Consider the following 18,514-nt stretch of genomic DNA (forward strand, 5'->3'; position numbering starts at 1 on the left):
AGATCTCGAAGTTCTGTACTTTGGTTGCCCCCACTATCCAATCCCCGTCACTTCCAAGCCTTCCAGCTTACTAACGCACCACCCATGTCTCGCCAACTAATAATTCTGGTCGAATAACTTAAATCCACACCTTCGAGCATCCCTTTGTGGTGTAGTTGGTATCACACCGGACTGTAATAGCTGCAATCATCCGTTGGTCACCAGTTCGACTCTGGTCGGAGGGATAACTTCTTTTTGTCATCTTGACCCACAACTTCCCCGGTCTGCTTTACGCCTGAGTCAAGATTCGTATGAGGAGTCCTTTTTCGCGAGCTCCCCACGGTTGGGGCGCTGGGTAAGCGAGTCACGACTCATCACTCGTGCCATATGTTCTGAAATCTGGAATAATGATTCTTTCTAAACAACACGAAGCTAAATACATATGCAAATTTATCAATGACCCGAACGCCGTGTTTTCTTTCTAGCTATAATACAAAAAGTCCCCATTGCATCGCTCTGGCGGGGTGTTACAATACCTTAGATCTTTTTCCTAATGTTCTTTACCTTCCTCTTCTTGAAGACGATACCATCGCTGACATTCTCCGGCTCCTCCTTCTTGACCTCCGCCGCGGGCGCTTCTTCAGTTTCGGCCTTGATATCCACACCCTCCACGTCCGTCTCCTCTTTTTTAATCCGCGGCGCTTCGTCCGCTTCCTCCTTGTCCTCCTTCTTCACCGCCGCCTCCGGCGCTTCACCCCCCCCCTCCTCCCTCTTCACCTCCCCCGCCGCCACCGCTTTCCCCTTCCCCTTAAACACCATCGGCTTAAACCCACCCACGCGCTCACCGGCCTTCGGCGGATACGTCTTCATCTGTATCCGAAACCCGCGCATCGCGCGCTCATCCTCATCCATCGCGTTCCACCTCCGCTCCTTCTCCTCCTCCTCAAACTTCCTCTTCAGTTCCCCCTGCAGCTTCTCCTTCTCACTCATCCCTCCTCCCCCGGCGCCCCCCCCCCCTTTCTCCGGCCGCGCCACCCCCACCCCCACCCCCACCTCCGCCGTCTCCCAATCCCCCACCATCGCCAGCTCGCGGCGCGCCTCGTCCGGCAGCGCGACGCCGAGCGACTCCAGCTCCTTGAGGTGGCGCTTCCGCTCCTCCTCTGTCGCGGCCCGTGTCGACACGGGCTTGTAGGTCGGTCCCGCCGCCGCGGCGGAGGAGGAGGAGGATGGGGAGGGGCCGGAGACGAGGGCGTTGAGGCGCGCGACTTCGCGCTTGGCGGAGGCGGCGGCGGAGGCTTCTTTTTCGGTTGTGCGGTGCAGGTCGCGCAGGAAGCGTTTTAGCGCGCCTTGGTGCTTGGGCGACGCGTCGTGGTTCTTCTTGCTGACGGGGGTGTCGACGACGAATGTTTTGCAGTGCTTGCAGTAGTATTTTGGCTGTGGGGGGGGTTGGGGGGTTGGGGTTAGTGGTGTGGGTTTGAAGGGGGGGGAGGGGAGGGGGGGAGCGTACGGTGGATTTCCAGTATTCGGACATTGTGGTGGTGAGGGGGTTCTGTGGTGGTGAGGTTCTGTGCGGGGGTGGGTTTGAGCTGTTGTGGTTGTCTGTGGCTGGCTGTGGTTGTCTGTGGTTGTGTTCGGGGGTGAAGCTGTCGATGGTTTCTGTGCAACGGGCACTTACCCGGCGTGCACCCAACCCGCCAATCCGCCCCTCCCCCGCAGTTGCACCACCAGAAGCCACAAGCCATCATCCTATCGATACCGTCCCTCGCAGCAGCACACAATCACATCTCCACACCCCACAACCAACAACCACCACCCCACCACCATCAAGATGTTCAAAAAAGGGTAATACCTCCCTCCCCTCCCCTCCCCTCCCCCTCTTTTCTCTCCCCAAAACTAACACCCACCCAGCTTCACCGGCACGCAAAAGACCAAACTCAAATCCTCCGTCCAACGCGCCCTCCGCACCAAGATCACCGACCAATTCCCCCTCCTCGCGCCCCACATCGACGAGCTCATCCCCAAAAAGTCGCAACTGGACCTCATCAAAGCGCCCGACCGCATCTCGCTCTACGCCCTCGGCGCCGACATCCTCTTCTTCCAGCACCACGACGACGCGCTGTTCCCGCACCTGCGCGTCGTGCACCGCTTCCCGCAGTGCTTCCCCACGCTCCAGATCGACCGCGGCGCGATCAGATTCGTGCTGAGCGGGGCGCAGCTCATGTGCCCGGGGCTGACGTCGCCGGGAGCGAGGCTGCCGGAGAAGGGGGAGGAGGAGGTGAGGGCGGGGACGGTGGTGGCGATTGGCGCGGAGGGGAAGGGGGAGGCGTGTATGGTGGGCCTGCTGAAGATGGATACGGAGGCGATCAAGAGCGTGAATAAGGGCGTGGGCGTGGAGACGGTGCATTATTTGGGGGATGGGCTGTGGAGGTTGGATGTTGACTAGCTGTGATGCTGGATTGTGGGGGGGGGGGGGGTTACTTTCTTTTCTTTTCTTTTAAATGGGCTGGTGATAGATTTTAGGGGCCCGCGTTTAATACCATGAGCTTTTTTAGTTCTTGTTCCTTCTGTGAATCGTGAATTGTGAACAAGTAGCCTGCAATCCCGTAATTCCGGCATCCCGATCATTACCACCCCAACTATCATTACCACCCAATCCAACTCACCCACTTCCACTTCCACCCAACCACCCACCCAACCAACCACAGCGCCCTCCTCACAACACAGCCACCGTACCCGGCTACCCCGTAGCACAAGACAAGGCAATGAAAACTACTTCAACCCATTGGCCAATAAACACCCAGAACTGGTCCATGCTCTATAACGTCTCCTCTATCACACCGGCTGCAGCCCCCAATTGGTATTGTACTGCCAACCCAAATCTTCCGACCCAGTCACCTTCCCGGCCCCAGTGCAGGGACACCCGCCGACGTCATTGCGGGTGCGGCTGCAGATGATACTGTGGCATTGGGTCTACCTACATGTATGTACTCCTCCCCTCCCCATCTCGTCCCGTTCCATCGTTTCATGACTACCCCTCCGCGCGCGCCGCAGTTGCATCCGTACCTCTAACCGCTCCGCACCCGGCTTGAAACAAGAAGAAAAAGAAGAAGAAGAAAACCATACGAAAATCTACACCCCTGCCAACTCTACATTTTCATACTGGACAACATGGACAACAGAAACACAGACAACAAAAAGACAGACAACGAAGCACCCCATACAAACACACACACAAACACTCTACACGAAACAGTAACAACACGAAATAGTAACAGCAACAGTAGCACCAACAGTAACAGTAGTAGTATAAGTAGCAGTAGTAGCACCAACAGTAACAGTAGTAGTATAAGTAGCAGTAGTAGTCTCAATAGTAGTATCAATAATAAAAACGCAGAAAAGAAGAAAAATAAGATCTCAAGAGCAGAAATATATAATAATTCCAAGTACAAACACTCCCATCCCATCCTATCCGTCCCATCCGTCCCAACCATCCTATCCAGCCCTACCCATTTCCAAGTCCCGTACCCCCATTAGACGCACGCAAAAGACTAAGACTAATTTTAAAAGAAGAAGAAACAGTAAAAAAGGCAGAGGAAAAAAAAAGCCGAACTATGATAAAACACAAAACTAGGCTGACTAGACGCAAAGTAACAGCACACAAAACAGAGGACCCGAAAGCAGAAGAACACAAAAAGCAGATCGCAGCCCGATACAAACAGATAAGAAAAGGCCGGAGAGGAAGAGAAGAACAGTTGAAAAATAAGGTCAATAACTAAAATACGGCCCAAGCAGCCAAAAAAAAAAAAAAAAGAAGAAAAGAAAAAAGGGACAGCACATCTACGTATACCTACTCTGCCCGTACCTATTCCGCGCAGGCCCCGCACCCCGTCCTTTAAACCCCCTACTCCCATCCAAGTCCGGACCCCGTGGTTCCCTCACAGCTTGCACAACACCAGCCTGCATTGACCCAGGCGCCCTAACGTTCTTCTCCTGCGCCGGTGCCGGAGGCGTCTGTGGCTTATCGTACACGAAGCGGCCCTCTCCCGCAGCTGCCCCGTAGATCCCCGGGTTCTGGGTCTGCCGTGGTTGGAACTGTGAAATGTAGTCGTAGCCACCATTGACATTTCCATTGCCATAGTTACCATTGCCGTTTCCATAGTTGCCATTGCCGTTTCCATAGTTGCCATTGCCGTAGTGGCCATTATTGCCGTTGTTGTAGTAGTCGTACTCGCCTGCACCCGCGCTGTACCCAGACCATTGTTGGCTCTGCTGCTGCACGGGTACCACCGTCTCCCTCGAGAAATCGTCCCAGTCGAGGCCGCCCTCGGTCAGATACACGCCGCCCTCCGGATCACGATCGACCACGATCTCCTGGCTATCCCTTGCCGTAAGCTGGCTCTCGAGCAGCTTTCCATCAACCTTCTGCAGATACCGTCTTCCACCTGCAGGCACCACCGGCGCAGCCGTAAACTCCCCGCCATTGAGCGAGAAAGACGTAATCGCACCGTTATTACGCGGCGGCGACGGCCGTCTACTCGGCGTACGACTCCGCGATACCGGCGTCGTACCTCGGCTGTTGTTTGTGCTGTGCTTCCCACTGCTGTTGGGCGTCTGTGAGGGGGATTTCGACTTTGGCGTTGTGTTTGTGTCGGGGGAACGTTTTCCCTGCTTCTGCTGCTGCTTAGGTGTGCTGTTGTTGTTGCCGTTGGTGCTGGCAGGCGTGGAGGGGGAAGAGGAGGAGGAGGCAGCCTCGCCCATAATGCGCTCCCGGGCTTCCCGGTACCGTCGCTCCTTCTCCTTGCGCTCTCGCTCGCGGCGTGACTTGTCTGTTTCCTCCGAGGTTACGGCCGGCGCGGGGGCCTCGGGGGTGTCGGGTGTGCGCTTGAGAATCTTTAGCTCGGGCCGGTATGTGGTTCGCGGCTGGCCGCTGATGGTATAAAGCTCAGAATCTGGGCGGAGGATGCGCGGTGAGAAGGCGGGTGCGGCTGGATTGGGCCGAGTGTTTGTGCTGGATTGCCGGGGCGCCCAGTCTTCTTCTTCCCATGAGGCGGGGACGCGGGTCGTCATGTCTGGTTGTGAATGTGTGTGTGGTGGTGGGTCCTAGAATGAAGAGATTGTTTGCTGTAGCAGATGACGGTGGTGGTGGTGGTGGTGGTTATATACTTTAGTAGTGGACCAGGTGGTGGTGGCTATAATATATTACCACCGATGATGACGGTGGTGGATCCGAGTGCTGCTGTGGGGTGGTGGTGCTGCTGGTGGTGGGGTAGCTGAGTATTTATCCCAGCCGTTAACTCGTCAATGGAGGCGGCGCCTTGTACGTCCACTCTGCTACCACAGCAGGAAACAGGAATGTATCCCAAACCAAGCACCCTCCTCGAGCCTGCCTGTCACTCAATCTCGATTAATCAATCAGAGGACCGGGCCTGAGTGCGTAAGGGGTGACGAGATGACGATTGGCGGAGATTAGAGAGGAAGCGGAGTGGAAGGGGATGGGGGATGGGAGGGGAGGGGGAGCAGAGCAGAGCAGAGAAGATGAGAGGAGAGGACTGGAGAAGGTGTCGTTACGGGTTGTGCGTGTTCGTTCTGTTTGGGAGTCAAGGTGTTGTTGTTGGTGCGAACTGGCTTAGTTAATAAAAAAAAAATAGGGCCGTTCGGTTGACACTGAATTGGTTGCAATCCATGGATTGAATAAAAAAAAACACCACCACCATCATATCATAACCACCACAGTTCAACAACAGAACAGCATCATCCCCCGAATGAGTGGACTGTGAGTAAAAAAAGGACCGACTCGCATGTACCTTTCCCCCGATAAAGTCCTGCTACCCGGGCTGCGGGGCGGTGGTTGGTTCGTGGCCAGCTGGGCGTTTTCAATTGGGTCGGTCTGGTAACCTACTCCCCACGCGAGTAGAGGAGTATCATGTAGGGACTCCGGCAGGGTAGAGTACCGAGTGAGTGGAAGAGTGGCTTTAGAAACCCAATCCCTCTGCGTGTTTCTCCAGTCCACAGAAGGAAGCCATAGGAACAATTATGATGTAGTCACTTTCCTCCACGTAGGTACATGCAGTTCAGTCATTACCAGCAAAAGTACCAGATGTTACTAGGAACACAATGTACCTCTCACCGGAACCCCTCCCTCTGCCGATCATGGTTCATCACTCTGACAGTGCGCACCATGACATGACAAGATGCCGAACAGCACCCATCCCCCATCATCATCATCCCTCCCTCCTTAGCAGAAAACCCCTCCTCCCTTCCCCCTCCCACCGCCGCCGGAAGACATACAGACAGCAGAAAAGAAAAGAAAAAACTCCTGCTCCCTCCGCCTCCTCTACGTGGTCCTGACGAGCGCCACCCCCTCCTCGCTTGCACTTTACGTAGGGCCGAAAAAAAAAAAAATACTACATACACAAGCCACAACAAATCATGAAACGCGAGGCTGAGGTTTTTTGCGGGCGTCCCCTTTGTGTAACCCTCATGCAGAACGTAGGTACCGAACGTGCGCAGTTTCTCAAGCAGGATCGCGGGCCGGGAGAAGGGAAAAAAAAATGCGTAGCTGTTTCCAGCAGCGTTGTTCGTTCGGACGACGTGGTGTGTGGTGAAGGGTAGCGGTGGGGTCATAGGGTGTCACTCGCGAGGTGGTGGTGCGCCTTGAAGATTGTGGGGGAGGCGAGGAGGGGAGGTAGCTAGGGGTAATGATAGGTAGTATGGCGCCTTGCGGCGAGGGTGAAGTTTCCTCATAGGGTAGTATGCTGTTGGGTTTTTATGCCTACTTATTTTGCTGTGTCGGTGGTGGGTTGCCTACATGTACCTACCTAACCTTCCTACCTTACAGTGGGTTCCTACAAGCACTACCATACTACTAGCTTTCCGCTCCAGATTCATACCTATTCACTCACGGTTCAAGGCGTATTAACGCAATAATAATCACCAGGCTCTACGAGTTCTCAATTGCCCATTGCAACATCCAGCTGAAAAACGCACCACGTGATGATGAATAACAGCGTTGGAATGTAGCATACCAGGTAAGTAAGTAGTTTACTCAGGACTCCAACCAATCACGAAATTACTTGCATAACGATCATTGCCGGCCGCGGCGGCCCCACTACTCACCACCTCCCTGCCTACCCCTCCATCCATCCATTCGTCCATCCATCGATCCCAATCTAAAACAAAAATGTCAGCACGCATAATTTCAATCTCGGCTCGCAGCACTTTGGCTCCGTACGTACATGCTGTATCATGAGAAGCTCCTCATTGCTCCCACCACTTCATCCATCTCATCCACCTCCTCCACCGCCTACTCCCCCGTCCTTCTAGCAAGGGCCACAAACGGCATATGACGTTCGATCCGAACCTGTATGCACCTTACCCCCGTACGTCTGCGCTGTTACACCGGTACTTCCTAACACCCAGTGCACCCAGTGCACCCACCGCTCACGACCCTAGCTTCCAGAACACCGCATATCATATTCATGCATACCCGTCATCGTGGTCCTGTATAGAACTTCTAAAATCCTTCAGCGACGTGTTCCATGCATACCCCCCCCCCCCCCCCTTCTTTACGCTGCTGGCACCACTATCACCGTTCTCGTTTCCTCATGACTGATCATTGAGCCTCCAGCTCACCAAGAATCTCGGAATGAGCCCACCATAGATCTCGATTCTCGACTCACATACCCCACGGCGAGATGAGCTCAACAGTCTCCGTCAACGCTGGCTACAGAGCTATGGTGCTTTGGGAGAGTGCTCCCGATCGATAATGGGGCGAACGGCCGCAAGATGAGCTCAACAGTCACTCTCCACACGCTACGGTTATGGGGCTCTGTAGTGGGGGAGCGCTCCCGGTGATGAGGCAGACGGAGGATACACCTGCCAAACATGCATACCGTATACCAACCCAACGTTCGTTCCAACGTATATACCCAAACGCTCCCGTACAGCCGACCGCACTCGCAGATGCGGTATTTTGGCCGATGCTCATATATGCTTATGTTCACTGAGATGCGCTGCGTTGGGTTGAGTTGAGCTGAAGATACCCTGGGTAGATCACTTTGGCCAAAGTAGGAAAAAGAAAAAACAATGATCGCCGCTGGGATGCTCAGCTAGGCCATGATACGACCCTGGGTGCTAGAACATCACGAGTACGAGTGTGGCTAGAGTGTGTTCATGAGGGAAGATGTTCTACAAGCACTGTGCTATGTGTGCTCGTTTTCAAGCTCGGGTCATGAATCGACCGAGCACTAAAGTTTGCTTTTCGGAAGAGATTACGGTTAGTATCTTGATACCACTCACTATTGTACATGTGCGAAGAAACAACGAGTTAATTAAACTATCATACCTACATGTACGTATACGTACGATTGATCTACCTACAAACCATGCTCCGGGTTTGAGAATGAGGCAGTGCTGATGATGGCCGTCCGCATACTGGAAACGGAAACAGTACTCGTTCTGTTGAGCGAGAATGGGGAGCTATGGTACAGTGAAGTATGTCACTTTCTGTGGATGGGTACGCTCAACATTGAGCTCAATTGGGAGAGCTTTGTTGGATGAGAGTTGGGTTGGGCAAGATGGACACAGTAGTAGTGCATTGTACGCAGATGGGAGTCACTTCACATTCTATAATGATGGCTTTGGAATTGGGAATGATGCTCACAGCGGTGTATCTACGGATATGGAAGTCACGTTCACGTTCTACAATTAATGGTGATCGATGGTTTCGGGATTGGTTTTTTTTTTCTTTTCTTTTCTTTTCTCTTTTTTTTTTTTTTTAGCTATATCCAAAATGGGGTTTCTATCTAGTATTCTTCGTGCTCGTCATCCGTATCTACACCCAGGAGAGGAGCCAAAGGAACAGGCAGGAGCGGAGGGAGACGGGACGGGAAAGAGACGAAGAGGGAGAGGGAGGAACAAAGAGAGACGAGGAGAGGAAACCAAAGAGCAGAACTGGAGAGCCAAAAAAGAGCCAGGGGGGAGAGCCAAAAAGCAAGCCGAAAGCCAAACCAAGAGCCTAAAAAAATCCCACAGAGGACGAGCCAAAAAAAAAAAATAAAAAAAAAAAAAAGAGCCAAAAGAAGCCAAAAAACCAAAAACCAAAAACCAAAAAAAAAAAAAATGCCAACCAAGGAGCCAAAAGAACCAACAAATGAGCCAAAATAACCCCCCAAAAAAAGCCAAAGAAACCCCAATTTTTTTTTCTTCATCCCCTCGCAACAGCCAGAAAGACAAAGCAAAAAAGAAAGTACAAAAGTACCCCTGAAAAAAAGGGCCACCCAGGGGACCCTTTGTTTTCAAGCAACCATATACCTATTTCAATACCATTATTAGCACCGACCAATTGGAACCCCCACCCATCCCTCCCTGGAGGAGGAGGAAAAGATGAAGGATCCCAACTAGCAAGGCTAGGCAGGGGATGGTGCTGTGCTGTGGAGAGAAACGAAGGGAGAGGGGAGAAGAGGCCTTACAAAGGATTCTGGTTGTTTTTCGGCCGCTGCCAAGCTCCATTGAATGGGACGGCTAAGCATTGCAAATCGGGAGACGGGATAAATTTAGCTAGCAAAGTGCGCGCTCAACTTCTGAGGCGGACGCAGACCGTCATTTGTCTGTCTGCTTTCCTCCTGCTTCTTACTCGCGGCGCACCGCAACGTTGGCCCCCTAGCTCCTGAAGCTGTATCCGTAGGAATAAACTTGCAGTTGTCAACACTTACGTACATGTACTTCCTATCCTATTGTCTGTTTACGTTCCCTCCTATCACATCTGCAGAGTATATGTAACTCGCTGATGATAGGAGGAGATACAGCATAGCCGCTCGCCCAACTTTTGTCAGTAGGTAGACATCCAAGAAACCTCAGTTAGGGCGAGTGATGGCTCATGAGTATCGTGATCAGCAATATGAAGTAATCATCCATCTTTTTATCATATTCGCCAACAGGGCGAATGAGAGAGAGGATGTGGAGAGCAATATCTACACATTGAGCTTAACTATTGGGTTGGGCTTACGTCTAAGCAAAACCGTGGGTGATTAGCTTCTCCCATTCGTGGAGCTCTAGAGCTGCTGTTCAGGCTCTGCAAACGCAACCAGACAGCATCATGCAACAATGTCTGGAAGCGAGAGCAGGGTTAGGGTTATTTATAGAAGATTGACTTGGTTTCCCTCCTGGCACTGGACGATGAGCGAGTGGGCACCTACGCTTGGGTGAGAAGACTCCCCTAACCCTGGAACAGGCCGTCATCTACTGGTCCGCTTGATCTGAACCACCCACCAGATGGTGGCAACATGTCAAATCGTAACCCCGGCTCAGTTACTGTCTCCTAGTTCGATAGACAAGGCTACATGTATTTCAATGCAGAACCGAAATCTGCACTACACATGTACACCTATCCGCCATTCACATTTATACCAGTTACTGTCTACATGTATGTACTTCAATTTGTGCCCTTTACCATTCATAGGCATCAACGCCCGTGCCCATCAAAACCTCTGGTGGGTAGATAATTCCTTGTTGGGAATATCAATTTTCAGTAGATTTCACTGGCAAAGTACATGTACATAGCGTTTACCTATCCCTCACGCTGTCGATCCTGACCCCCCTATAACAGAGGAATTAGATTTTTATGAGAGATATATTATATGATAAGAGAGATAACGGGATCTGTTAGTAAAGCCACACCAAATTTGCTTTTTTTTTTTTTTGGTGGGTCAGCATTTTCGCGACAGCTGAAGGGATATATACCGGAATATATCAAGGCCACTTCATATAAAAGATCTAGAGCCATATATGGCCCTAGCTACATGTAGCTGAAGATACTTAAGCGTTCTCCCGCATATTACACTTTATCCTAGTGCATGTACTTCCACATCCAACATCGTCATGATCAAGCATCTATTTCCAATGCTTCTATCAGCCCTAAACCGGAGCTTCTTTTGTTCTAAATATGTATGGAGTCCAGTACATAAGGTACATGTATATGTATGTACCACCGACACCTCCTGGGTAAGATTCAAGTTGATAGATAAAACAGGCTCTGCTTTACGGAGTCGGAGCGCTTACACGAAGTACCGTTCTGGTTTTCAAGAGAACTCTACCTCCGCGGCAAACAGTTGGCAATGCAGGCATAAAGGCGTGTGTTTAGACTACAATGAAGCCTTTTCAAGATGCACTATTATAATCGACTCGACAGTTGTTTCAGGCCCGATATCATGTCTCTTTTCTTTTGCTGCGGCTGGATCTTGAATGATAGATTATTTCGAATACTCTTGTATTTAAAGGAATCCGAAGGGGACTCGGAATGGTATGATTTCTTCACGTTTGTTATAGCATATTTTACTTTACTTTCTTAGCACACACTCGTTCTTTCCTCGATTCACTCGTTTTATTTCTTTCCTTTCGGGATTACACACGCTCATTATTTCCTGCTGCATATAATTCCCAATCCACTCCAATCGCTTTATATTTCCTCCCAACACCCACTTCACCTCTATCCCACCTTACAAACACCAATCTTAATTCCCCCACCAACCAACCCAACCACCACCACCACAATGGGCTGCATGACCTCCAAAGAATCCGCCCCCCGCGCCAGCCACGAAAAAATAACTTACCTCGTCTGCAAAAGCTGCCACGAGAGCCCCGTCCGCGACGTACGCCTCCTCTGCCAACGCTGCAAATACGCAAAGACCACCAACAAGCAGATCAAGCCCCGCTCCTTTTGTCCTTCCTGCGACTCTGAAACTGTCCAATACCCCGGCGAGATCTGTGGTGCCTGTATGTTCTTCTTCTTTTCCCCAGAAGTAAAATTGGAAGAGGTTGCTGATATGATCTGTGTAGGTTCTATAAGGGCTGGGTGGTCGGACCAAAGTGCGTCATCGAGATTGCCGCCTGGTCTTTTGGCTGTCACTGGGCAGGCAGGTAGTAGGGCTGCATCGTCGAGGAGGCCACATGGTCTCACGATCAAGACAGATCAGCGATCAGGCGGTACAGCACAAAGAATGCCACAAAGCCTTCCTGCTAAAACCGAGCGGTCAGGCGGAGCTGGGTCGACATCAAGAGTGCCGAAAAGTGCTCCGGCTAAGAGTACTGGACAGTCGGGTGGGTCTGCAGCATCGAGACTATCGCATAGGTTTCCGATAAAAACTGAACGAGCTGAAGGGAATGGGTCTTCTGAGGTGCTGCAAGGGTTTTCGAGAAAAACTGGACCGTCGAGTGGGTTTGAAGGGTCAAGACTATCACATAGGCTTCCGATTAGGATGCCGGAGGAGAGGGCGCATTTGAGGGTATTTTAGGTCGTGATGAAGGGTGTACTTAGGCAGCAATAGAAGTTAGTAGTTTAAGTCGCAGTTTCCGGGCTCTGGGTGAGCTTGCCAAGCATCTCAAAAGGGCGTTTGCTATATCAAGTAACAAAGAAAGAGTATGGCGCAGAGCAGAGTTGTTTCATGAGCACATGATTAAGGCTGGGATGTGAACCTAAAAAAGTCTACCGAAGCAACTGAATAAAGTCGAAGATTAAACATTATCATGATTGATTCGGTAGATGCTGCAATATAATAGGATGGCTAAGTGGTTGATCTACCCAATCTCTTCCTGAATATTAAGCCAAGGATCCCTCAGCAGCAATTGAGCGGTCCTGCGCTCGTTGGGATCCAATCTCATCATCGATCGAACCAAACGTGTAAACCCCACCACGTCCGTCTTAGAGAGACTAGGATTCCATCTACTGAGTGACTTTTCCAATGGGAAAGGGTGCATAGCTAGGTTTTTGACATGTATTAAGTCACCTGTAATGCGTTAGTTTATTCTCCGGTAAACTGCAAGATATATTGGGAGGTAAGAAGGACGTGGGGCGAGGATATACTAACCAAAGCAATCAAAGTACTTATATGAGTATTTCCCTTGACCGATTAGTTCGAGAGGAAATGTTCCGAAGCATTGAATCATTTGGCCCAAATGATCCTCTTCAGGTGTTATTCCTTTCTCTTTATTTTCTTTCCCCCAAAACATGACTCTACCTTGTAGAAGTTCGAAGATCTTTTAGGTATAAATTAGTTAGTGAATAGATAATCCTTGACGAGGCTCTTACAATACACCCGAAATTCCAGATATCAGCACTATGACCCCATGGAGCTCCGATAATAACTTCTGGAGCACGGAAGAATGGAGCTTGTATCATTTCAGGAAGTGTCTTGTCTACATACTGGGCTGGTAGGACTATTCTCAGCTAATGTTCAGGAAACCAGCACACATTAAATGGACAGGTAACAACTTACACATGCCTAAGCCAGCAAACTTGAACTTGAAAAGGTCTGGTCGAGGAAGGAGCGGTATTGGAAGCTTTTCTGAGGCAACTGCATATCCTGGTAGATCGCCGTATTCATCGCCATAATATCTTGGTGGGGTCTTTTCTAGAAATTTGCGAATAAAGCAATCAAAGTCTTCGACGCTGACTGAAACTAGAATGTTCCGGGCTTGGATATCTGCAATATTTATTAGGACTCTAAATCTTGTGCTTGATTCAGGCTTCACGTACCAGTGTGTGTGATGTCACAAGATCTATGCAGATAATCCAGTCCCGATAGCAGTTGTCTTGTCATCTCCTTGACTATGACCAAAGGAATTATCCTATTCTCGGTGCGTGCTGTGAATTCAAGGAGATTTTGATGCATTGGCTCCATCACCAGGCAACTATGTATCCCATGTGGTCCTGGAAGTGCAAAAATGGCAAATAAGTCGAGATTTCCACCACGCCCTGGGCTCTTAAAATCACCTTCTCTGATGTATTTAAGTGTTTCTAGCCTTCTTGATTCACCAATTCCGTCCGAGTTTGTAGCAGTAAATATTTTCAAGGCAACATGGCGATCGATCCTACATTTATTAGCAGTGGTTTTCAATCTAGAGATCTTTCGGGAAGCTGATATAAATCCTCACTTTTCATCTAGAGCAAGCCATACTGTTGAATTTGGACCGTACCCCAGCTTACGGACAACTTTGTATCTTTTCTGGAATAAGTCTCCAAGAATTGTTGGGTGGTATCCTCCTTTGCAATATCTTTGAATCTTTTCCTCTGGGAAGGGTATAGGAACTTGGACATCTAGGACCGGTGTCGGTTCAGGAGGGACCGTTGAGGCTCCCACGCTAGATCGTCTGCTTCGAATCGAAGAGGCCCTACTTTTAAACCAGTTTGTGATCTTCATCATTTCCATGAAATACCAGGGATCTATAGGGCAGCCTCTGTTTTTGGTCTTTTGTGAAGTTGCTGACCAATTGCTTGATGAAAGTGTCTTAGAGTCATGAAAATTTGGCGGAGGTCCCGCCTCGCACTGAGAGGAATGTGCAAACATAGGAGTGCCGACTAGTGGAGTTGTCCTCGCAATTAAGTAATGAATGGGCAATTGCGCAATGCGCACGGTATACGTATCAGAAAAAAAAATCAGAAATGCTTGCGCTATGTTGTAGTAAACGAGAAAAACCTGTGACCACTTTGGTGTTGTTTTATTAGCAGAGTCCAAAGCGCTTGTTCCAGTTACATAGAATGAATGCGATGATCACCTGCTATCACTCGATGCTCTTAACAGAGACCCGTGAGAGAGTTTTTTCCGCTCGCTGAAGATCTCGGTGATAGGATCCTAGTGAGTACCGAATATTGCACCACGAGTTTTCCAATAACGTTGGAGCGTTACTCCAACATCAAGAATCTTGTAGGATCATTGCACACGCACAGTTCATGTCAAATGAATCCTCATAGATTGATGTCGGCGGTATACGAGTTTATGAATAGCATGGGTATTTGTGAGCCCCGGGAAAAAGGAGAAATAAGCCGCGAATGGGTGAAACGTGAACATATTGTTTGGAGAAGACATTGCCCAATCACTCAGATTGCAGAGATCCAGTAAATAAATTTGGGGTTTAGCTTTGGCCAATCGGGTACCCGAGCCATCCCTGCAAGATTGGCCAGGGGTGTTCCAGAACAAGCCTAGGGGTACAAAACCTTGGACGTCACCACAGGCGTCCTATGGTGGGCGCGACCGCAGATGATAGCCTCACGTAATTATGGCTTCTCATGATCCAGATGATAGCTCGACCTTTCAGCTCTCGGACGAAGAAGGCGAACCATTACTCCCACTAGAACGAGAGACAAACAATTTCGCCGTACACGAAGACGAAGACTCATCCACGAACGATACCCAAGAAACAGAGAGTCATGAAAATGAAGTTGTCTTGACCAAAAGACAATCATGGAGTCTTTATCTATCTCACTTCTTATCTACTTGGAATGCAAGGGGATACGAGTTTGCTGCTGTAAAAATCCACCTTCCCACTCTCTAGTAATTTTAGCTAACATATAGAGTTCAGATTATCTTCACGGCATCTGCATATCCTGAGACACTCACGGCTTCTTCGATTAGGTTTTACTCTTCGTTTCACTTGGGGATAATTCCAAAGTCTGACACTCGGGGCTTAGAGGTATCATCACAACTATCGCAACCCTAGCATTGTCCGCCTCGGTGGGTCGATGGTGCGATACACATCCTTCTCGGCTACAAACTTTGCGCATAACCATATTCTTACAACGTATATGTGTCGTATTTGCATGTCTTGGATGGTTTTTTATTGTCGGGGAAGAATTTTTGGGTGGCGGGCTATTTTCGGTTATGCCCGTACCTGCATCCCGTAAAGGCGGCCAAGCTGGAATTCTCGATGGAAATTGGCTGGCAAAAGCCGCAATTATGGCTGTGGTGATGATCTTGGGAATTGGGGAACGGCTTAGTGCTGTAGGAAATATGATTGTGATGGAAAGGGATTGGGTATGTTTCTCCTTCAACGCCCACTCTTGTTGCTCGCTAACCATGGTGCTGGATCAGGTCCCGAGGTTGGCTACTGGTACCTCAAAGCCGTCACTTCCAGAATTGAATGCTGTAATGCGACGGATAGATCTTATCTGCAAACTTCTGTCGCCGATATTTATGTCCGCGATCGTGCTTTGGACATCTAGCATGCGGGTTACTATCCTAATAACTGCCGGTATAAACTTTTTGTCGATGGGCATAGAGTGGTTTGCTGCTAGGCGTGTATGGAGGGGGTGTGAAAGACTTCAAGCGCCAAAAGTTCTCAATGCCAGGCAAACGGGAGATGGAAGCGGTAATATGTTCAAACTGGAGAGATGGAGACAAAGCCTAAATCTATTCTTCAGGAGCGAGATATGGATTCGTGAGAACCTCCTCCTTTAACATCCCCCTGTTTACAGAAGAGAGGAGTTTTGACCGTTTTTTCTATAGCATCATTATCACTCGGCCTTCTTTACGTTTCTGTCCTATCGTTCTCAGCTTCGATGATCACCTACCTTCTCAATGCCGGTTTTACCTTATCAGTCATAACCGTAGCTAGAACTGGAAGTACCCTTCTTGAGGTCTCTTCAACCGTAGTGATGCCATGGAGTGTCAAATTCATGGAGAAAGCTGCCGCATGGAGATCAAGGAGGGGGAATGGAACAACACAGCCGGCAGCCAGTGAAGCAGCAGCAGTGGAGAGAACAGGGCTTTGGGGATTGTGGTGGATGGTTATAAATTTGGTATTATGGTCCTTTCCCGAAGCGTCGTCTCAAAAGCTCTACTAACCACTGGATCTTTCATCAGATTCCGGTAACAGTAGTTCTTTTTTACATCCCGGTGGATTCAGATGACCGTCCAAGCTCCCTTCTCATGAGCTCGCTCTTCGTATTTCTTGCATTTTCCCGCCTTGGACTATGGACTTATGACCTTGTTTCACAAACACTCGTCCAAACACGCATACCCGCGACAAATATAGGGGAGTTTTCGGGCGTAGAGATGGCTTTTATTAATACTTTTGAGTTGATCCAATGGGTCCTTACTGCCATATGGAGCTCACCAGAACAATTTAAGTACGTGGCAGCTGCGGGAAACGCATGTGTTGTGATCAGCGCAATAGCGTACACAGCATGGATGTGGACATGCCGTGGGCATTTGGTGCACTGGGAAAAAGTAAAGGAATGCAGCGGCTGCAAGTAAAAGGTTCATATGTAGAACTTGTACCACCAGACTCGATAGGATAATTTCTGTAATTTAAATGAATATCATGAAGAAATATGTAGTAAAAACGTAAAAATGAAAAACTCTATATATGCCTAAAATCATGCATGACTAAGCACGCAGGCTTTCTAACAACTCTAAAGCTTCGTTTCGACAGGATAAATAATGCCGTAACTTATATAATTTCCTGATAGCAACGTGGAATAAAATTTCTGGTTATAAAGTGCAGCCTATATGTATGCGGATACGCAGGCTTAATCTGCCTATATGTGTTCGTGTGAAACATCAGTGAACTTACAGGCGTGATTTTAGTTTTGATGAGCATCGTAACTATAACCCCAGGGGTATAGCAGCATGGCCTAGTCAATGCACTCTTCTTTCATGGGATATCCAGCTTCAGTTATTGCAGCATCAAGTGTTCTGTGTCCTCCTGTGCTTGTCGGGACAGACCTGTCTCTTCAGATGAACCTTTATAACAAGTGCACCTCGACCTCGCCATTGCCGAGCCGTCATCGAATCCCCAATAAGCTGAACCGGGGGTTACCTAGGCTTTAATCTTATGAGTTATTGTCTTTGTCAAAAGTCGCCCCACTTACCAGGAATTGATGTTTGTGTTAATTATCTTGTCATACAGAGCTCACTGAAAACTTAGAAACTGTGCTCATCACGTAAATGTCTTCGCACTTTTTCAGAATCCGGCCAGGAATGTCCTATAGAATATTGCTGCCCTCCAAAACATGCGGCGATTCTTCGAGAACATGCAAGGATACAAAGTGTCTAATTTCCGGCGATATTCTTTTTTCTTTGCCAGTAGAGCATGCAGAAAAACATGATTAGACGAGGTTATGCTAATTGCGGGACCCTGCGTTTGTATTTATTGCTACCACGACGGGGCCGAAATCCTAGCGCCGGCAGGATCTCAGAGCCGCAGAGCCTCAGCCCTGTGGTTTCGGACTGGACCGTGAACCGGAAAACAACCGGCCAACTCCTCTGGGAGAAGGTTACGTACGACATGTCCTCGAAAATTAACATCAAAAAAGGGGCAACCACATTTTGCTGCCCCGTCCTCCAAATTCAGCTTTCCCCAGGGCAGCAGTTGACACCGAAAATTGATTGTCCGAAACCTCCATGGCGTGGTGATGATCCGGTCGATCTCTCAGTGCCTCGGTGATATATGATTGGCCAGATGTGACCTGTCCCCTGTGCGTGCCGCGCCGAGCTTGTCTGGGGTTGTTGGAAGTTCGAATGAGGGGAATTTTGTTTCTTTCGAGTTCCCTGCCGAAGGGTTTTTCAAGGTGTGTGGTGCCTGGCGGGCGGCTATTTTTAGCAGGGGCCCAGGACGAGCAAACTCCGCCTCTGCCTGTCGAACCACGAGCAAACGTTGGGTGTCGAACAAACGAACCGTGTGTCATAAAAATTTTCTGCCTCTTCCTTCTCGTGATCGTTCTGCACTGCAGGATACCAAGAGACGAAGCTGTGTGCCGATA

At 49.5% G+C, this 18,514-nt stretch overlaps 6 protein-coding genes across 6 annotated transcripts; 3 read left to right on the forward strand and 3 right to left on the reverse strand.

Moving 5' to 3' along the window:
• Window positions 1-516: 516 nt before the first annotated feature.
• H6S33_007535 (uncharacterized protein) lies at window positions 517-1,510 on the reverse strand (the record flags this gene model as incomplete). The annotated part of the gene is made up of 2 exons (XM_044838895.1): window positions 517-1,413; window positions 1,487-1,510. The coding sequence occupies 2 exons, from the start codon at window positions 1,508-1,510 to the stop codon at window positions 517-519; spliced, it is 921 nt and encodes a 306-aa protein (XP_044689071.1).
• Window positions 1,511-1,807: 297 nt separating this feature from the next.
• Window positions 1,808-2,422, forward strand: H6S33_007536 (uncharacterized protein; the record flags this gene model as incomplete). Its single annotated transcript, XM_044838896.1, has 2 exons — window positions 1,808-1,821; window positions 1,888-2,422. 2 exons carry the CDS (start codon window positions 1,808-1,810, stop codon window positions 2,420-2,422), a joined length of 549 nt encoding a protein of 182 aa, XP_044689072.1.
• Window positions 2,423-3,816: 1,394 nt separating this feature from the next.
• H6S33_007537 (uncharacterized protein) lies at window positions 3,817-5,046 on the reverse strand (the record flags this gene model as incomplete). Its single annotated transcript, XM_044838897.1, has 1 exon — window positions 3,817-5,046. The coding sequence occupies one exon, from the start codon at window positions 5,044-5,046 to the stop codon at window positions 3,817-3,819; it is 1,230 nt and encodes a 409-aa protein (XP_044689073.1).
• Window positions 5,047-11,528: 6,482 nt separating this feature from the next.
• H6S33_007538 (uncharacterized protein) lies at window positions 11,529-12,269 on the forward strand (the record flags this gene model as incomplete). Its single annotated transcript, XM_044838898.1, has 2 exons — window positions 11,529-11,751; window positions 11,815-12,269. The coding sequence occupies 2 exons, from the start codon at window positions 11,529-11,531 to the stop codon at window positions 12,267-12,269; spliced, it is 678 nt and encodes a 225-aa protein (XP_044689074.1).
• Window positions 12,270-12,552: 283 nt separating this feature from the next.
• H6S33_007539 (uncharacterized protein) lies at window positions 12,553-14,321 on the reverse strand (the record flags this gene model as incomplete). Its single annotated transcript, XM_044838899.1, has 6 exons — window positions 12,553-12,761; window positions 12,843-13,011; window positions 13,064-13,182; window positions 13,251-13,457; window positions 13,511-13,845; window positions 13,909-14,321. 6 exons carry the CDS (start codon window positions 14,319-14,321, stop codon window positions 12,553-12,555), a joined length of 1,452 nt encoding a protein of 483 aa, XP_044689075.1.
• A 709-nt stretch (window positions 14,322-15,030) lies between these two features.
• Window positions 15,031-16,158, forward strand: H6S33_007540 (uncharacterized protein; the record flags this gene model as incomplete). The annotated part of the gene is made up of 5 exons (XM_044838900.1): window positions 15,031-15,279; window positions 15,334-15,386; window positions 15,443-15,785; window positions 15,843-15,956; window positions 16,030-16,158. The coding sequence occupies 5 exons, from the start codon at window positions 15,031-15,033 to the stop codon at window positions 16,156-16,158; spliced, it is 888 nt and encodes a 295-aa protein (XP_044689076.1).
• Between the last annotated feature and the right edge of the window lie 2,356 nt (window positions 16,159-18,514).

The sequence above is a fragment of the Morchella sextelata genome (assembly GCF_020137385.1).
Source record: "Morchella sextelata strain SCLS chromosome Unknown scls_23, whole genome shotgun sequence".
Taxonomy (NCBI): Eukaryota; Fungi; Ascomycota; class Pezizomycetes; order Pezizales; family Morchellaceae; genus Morchella; species Morchella sextelata.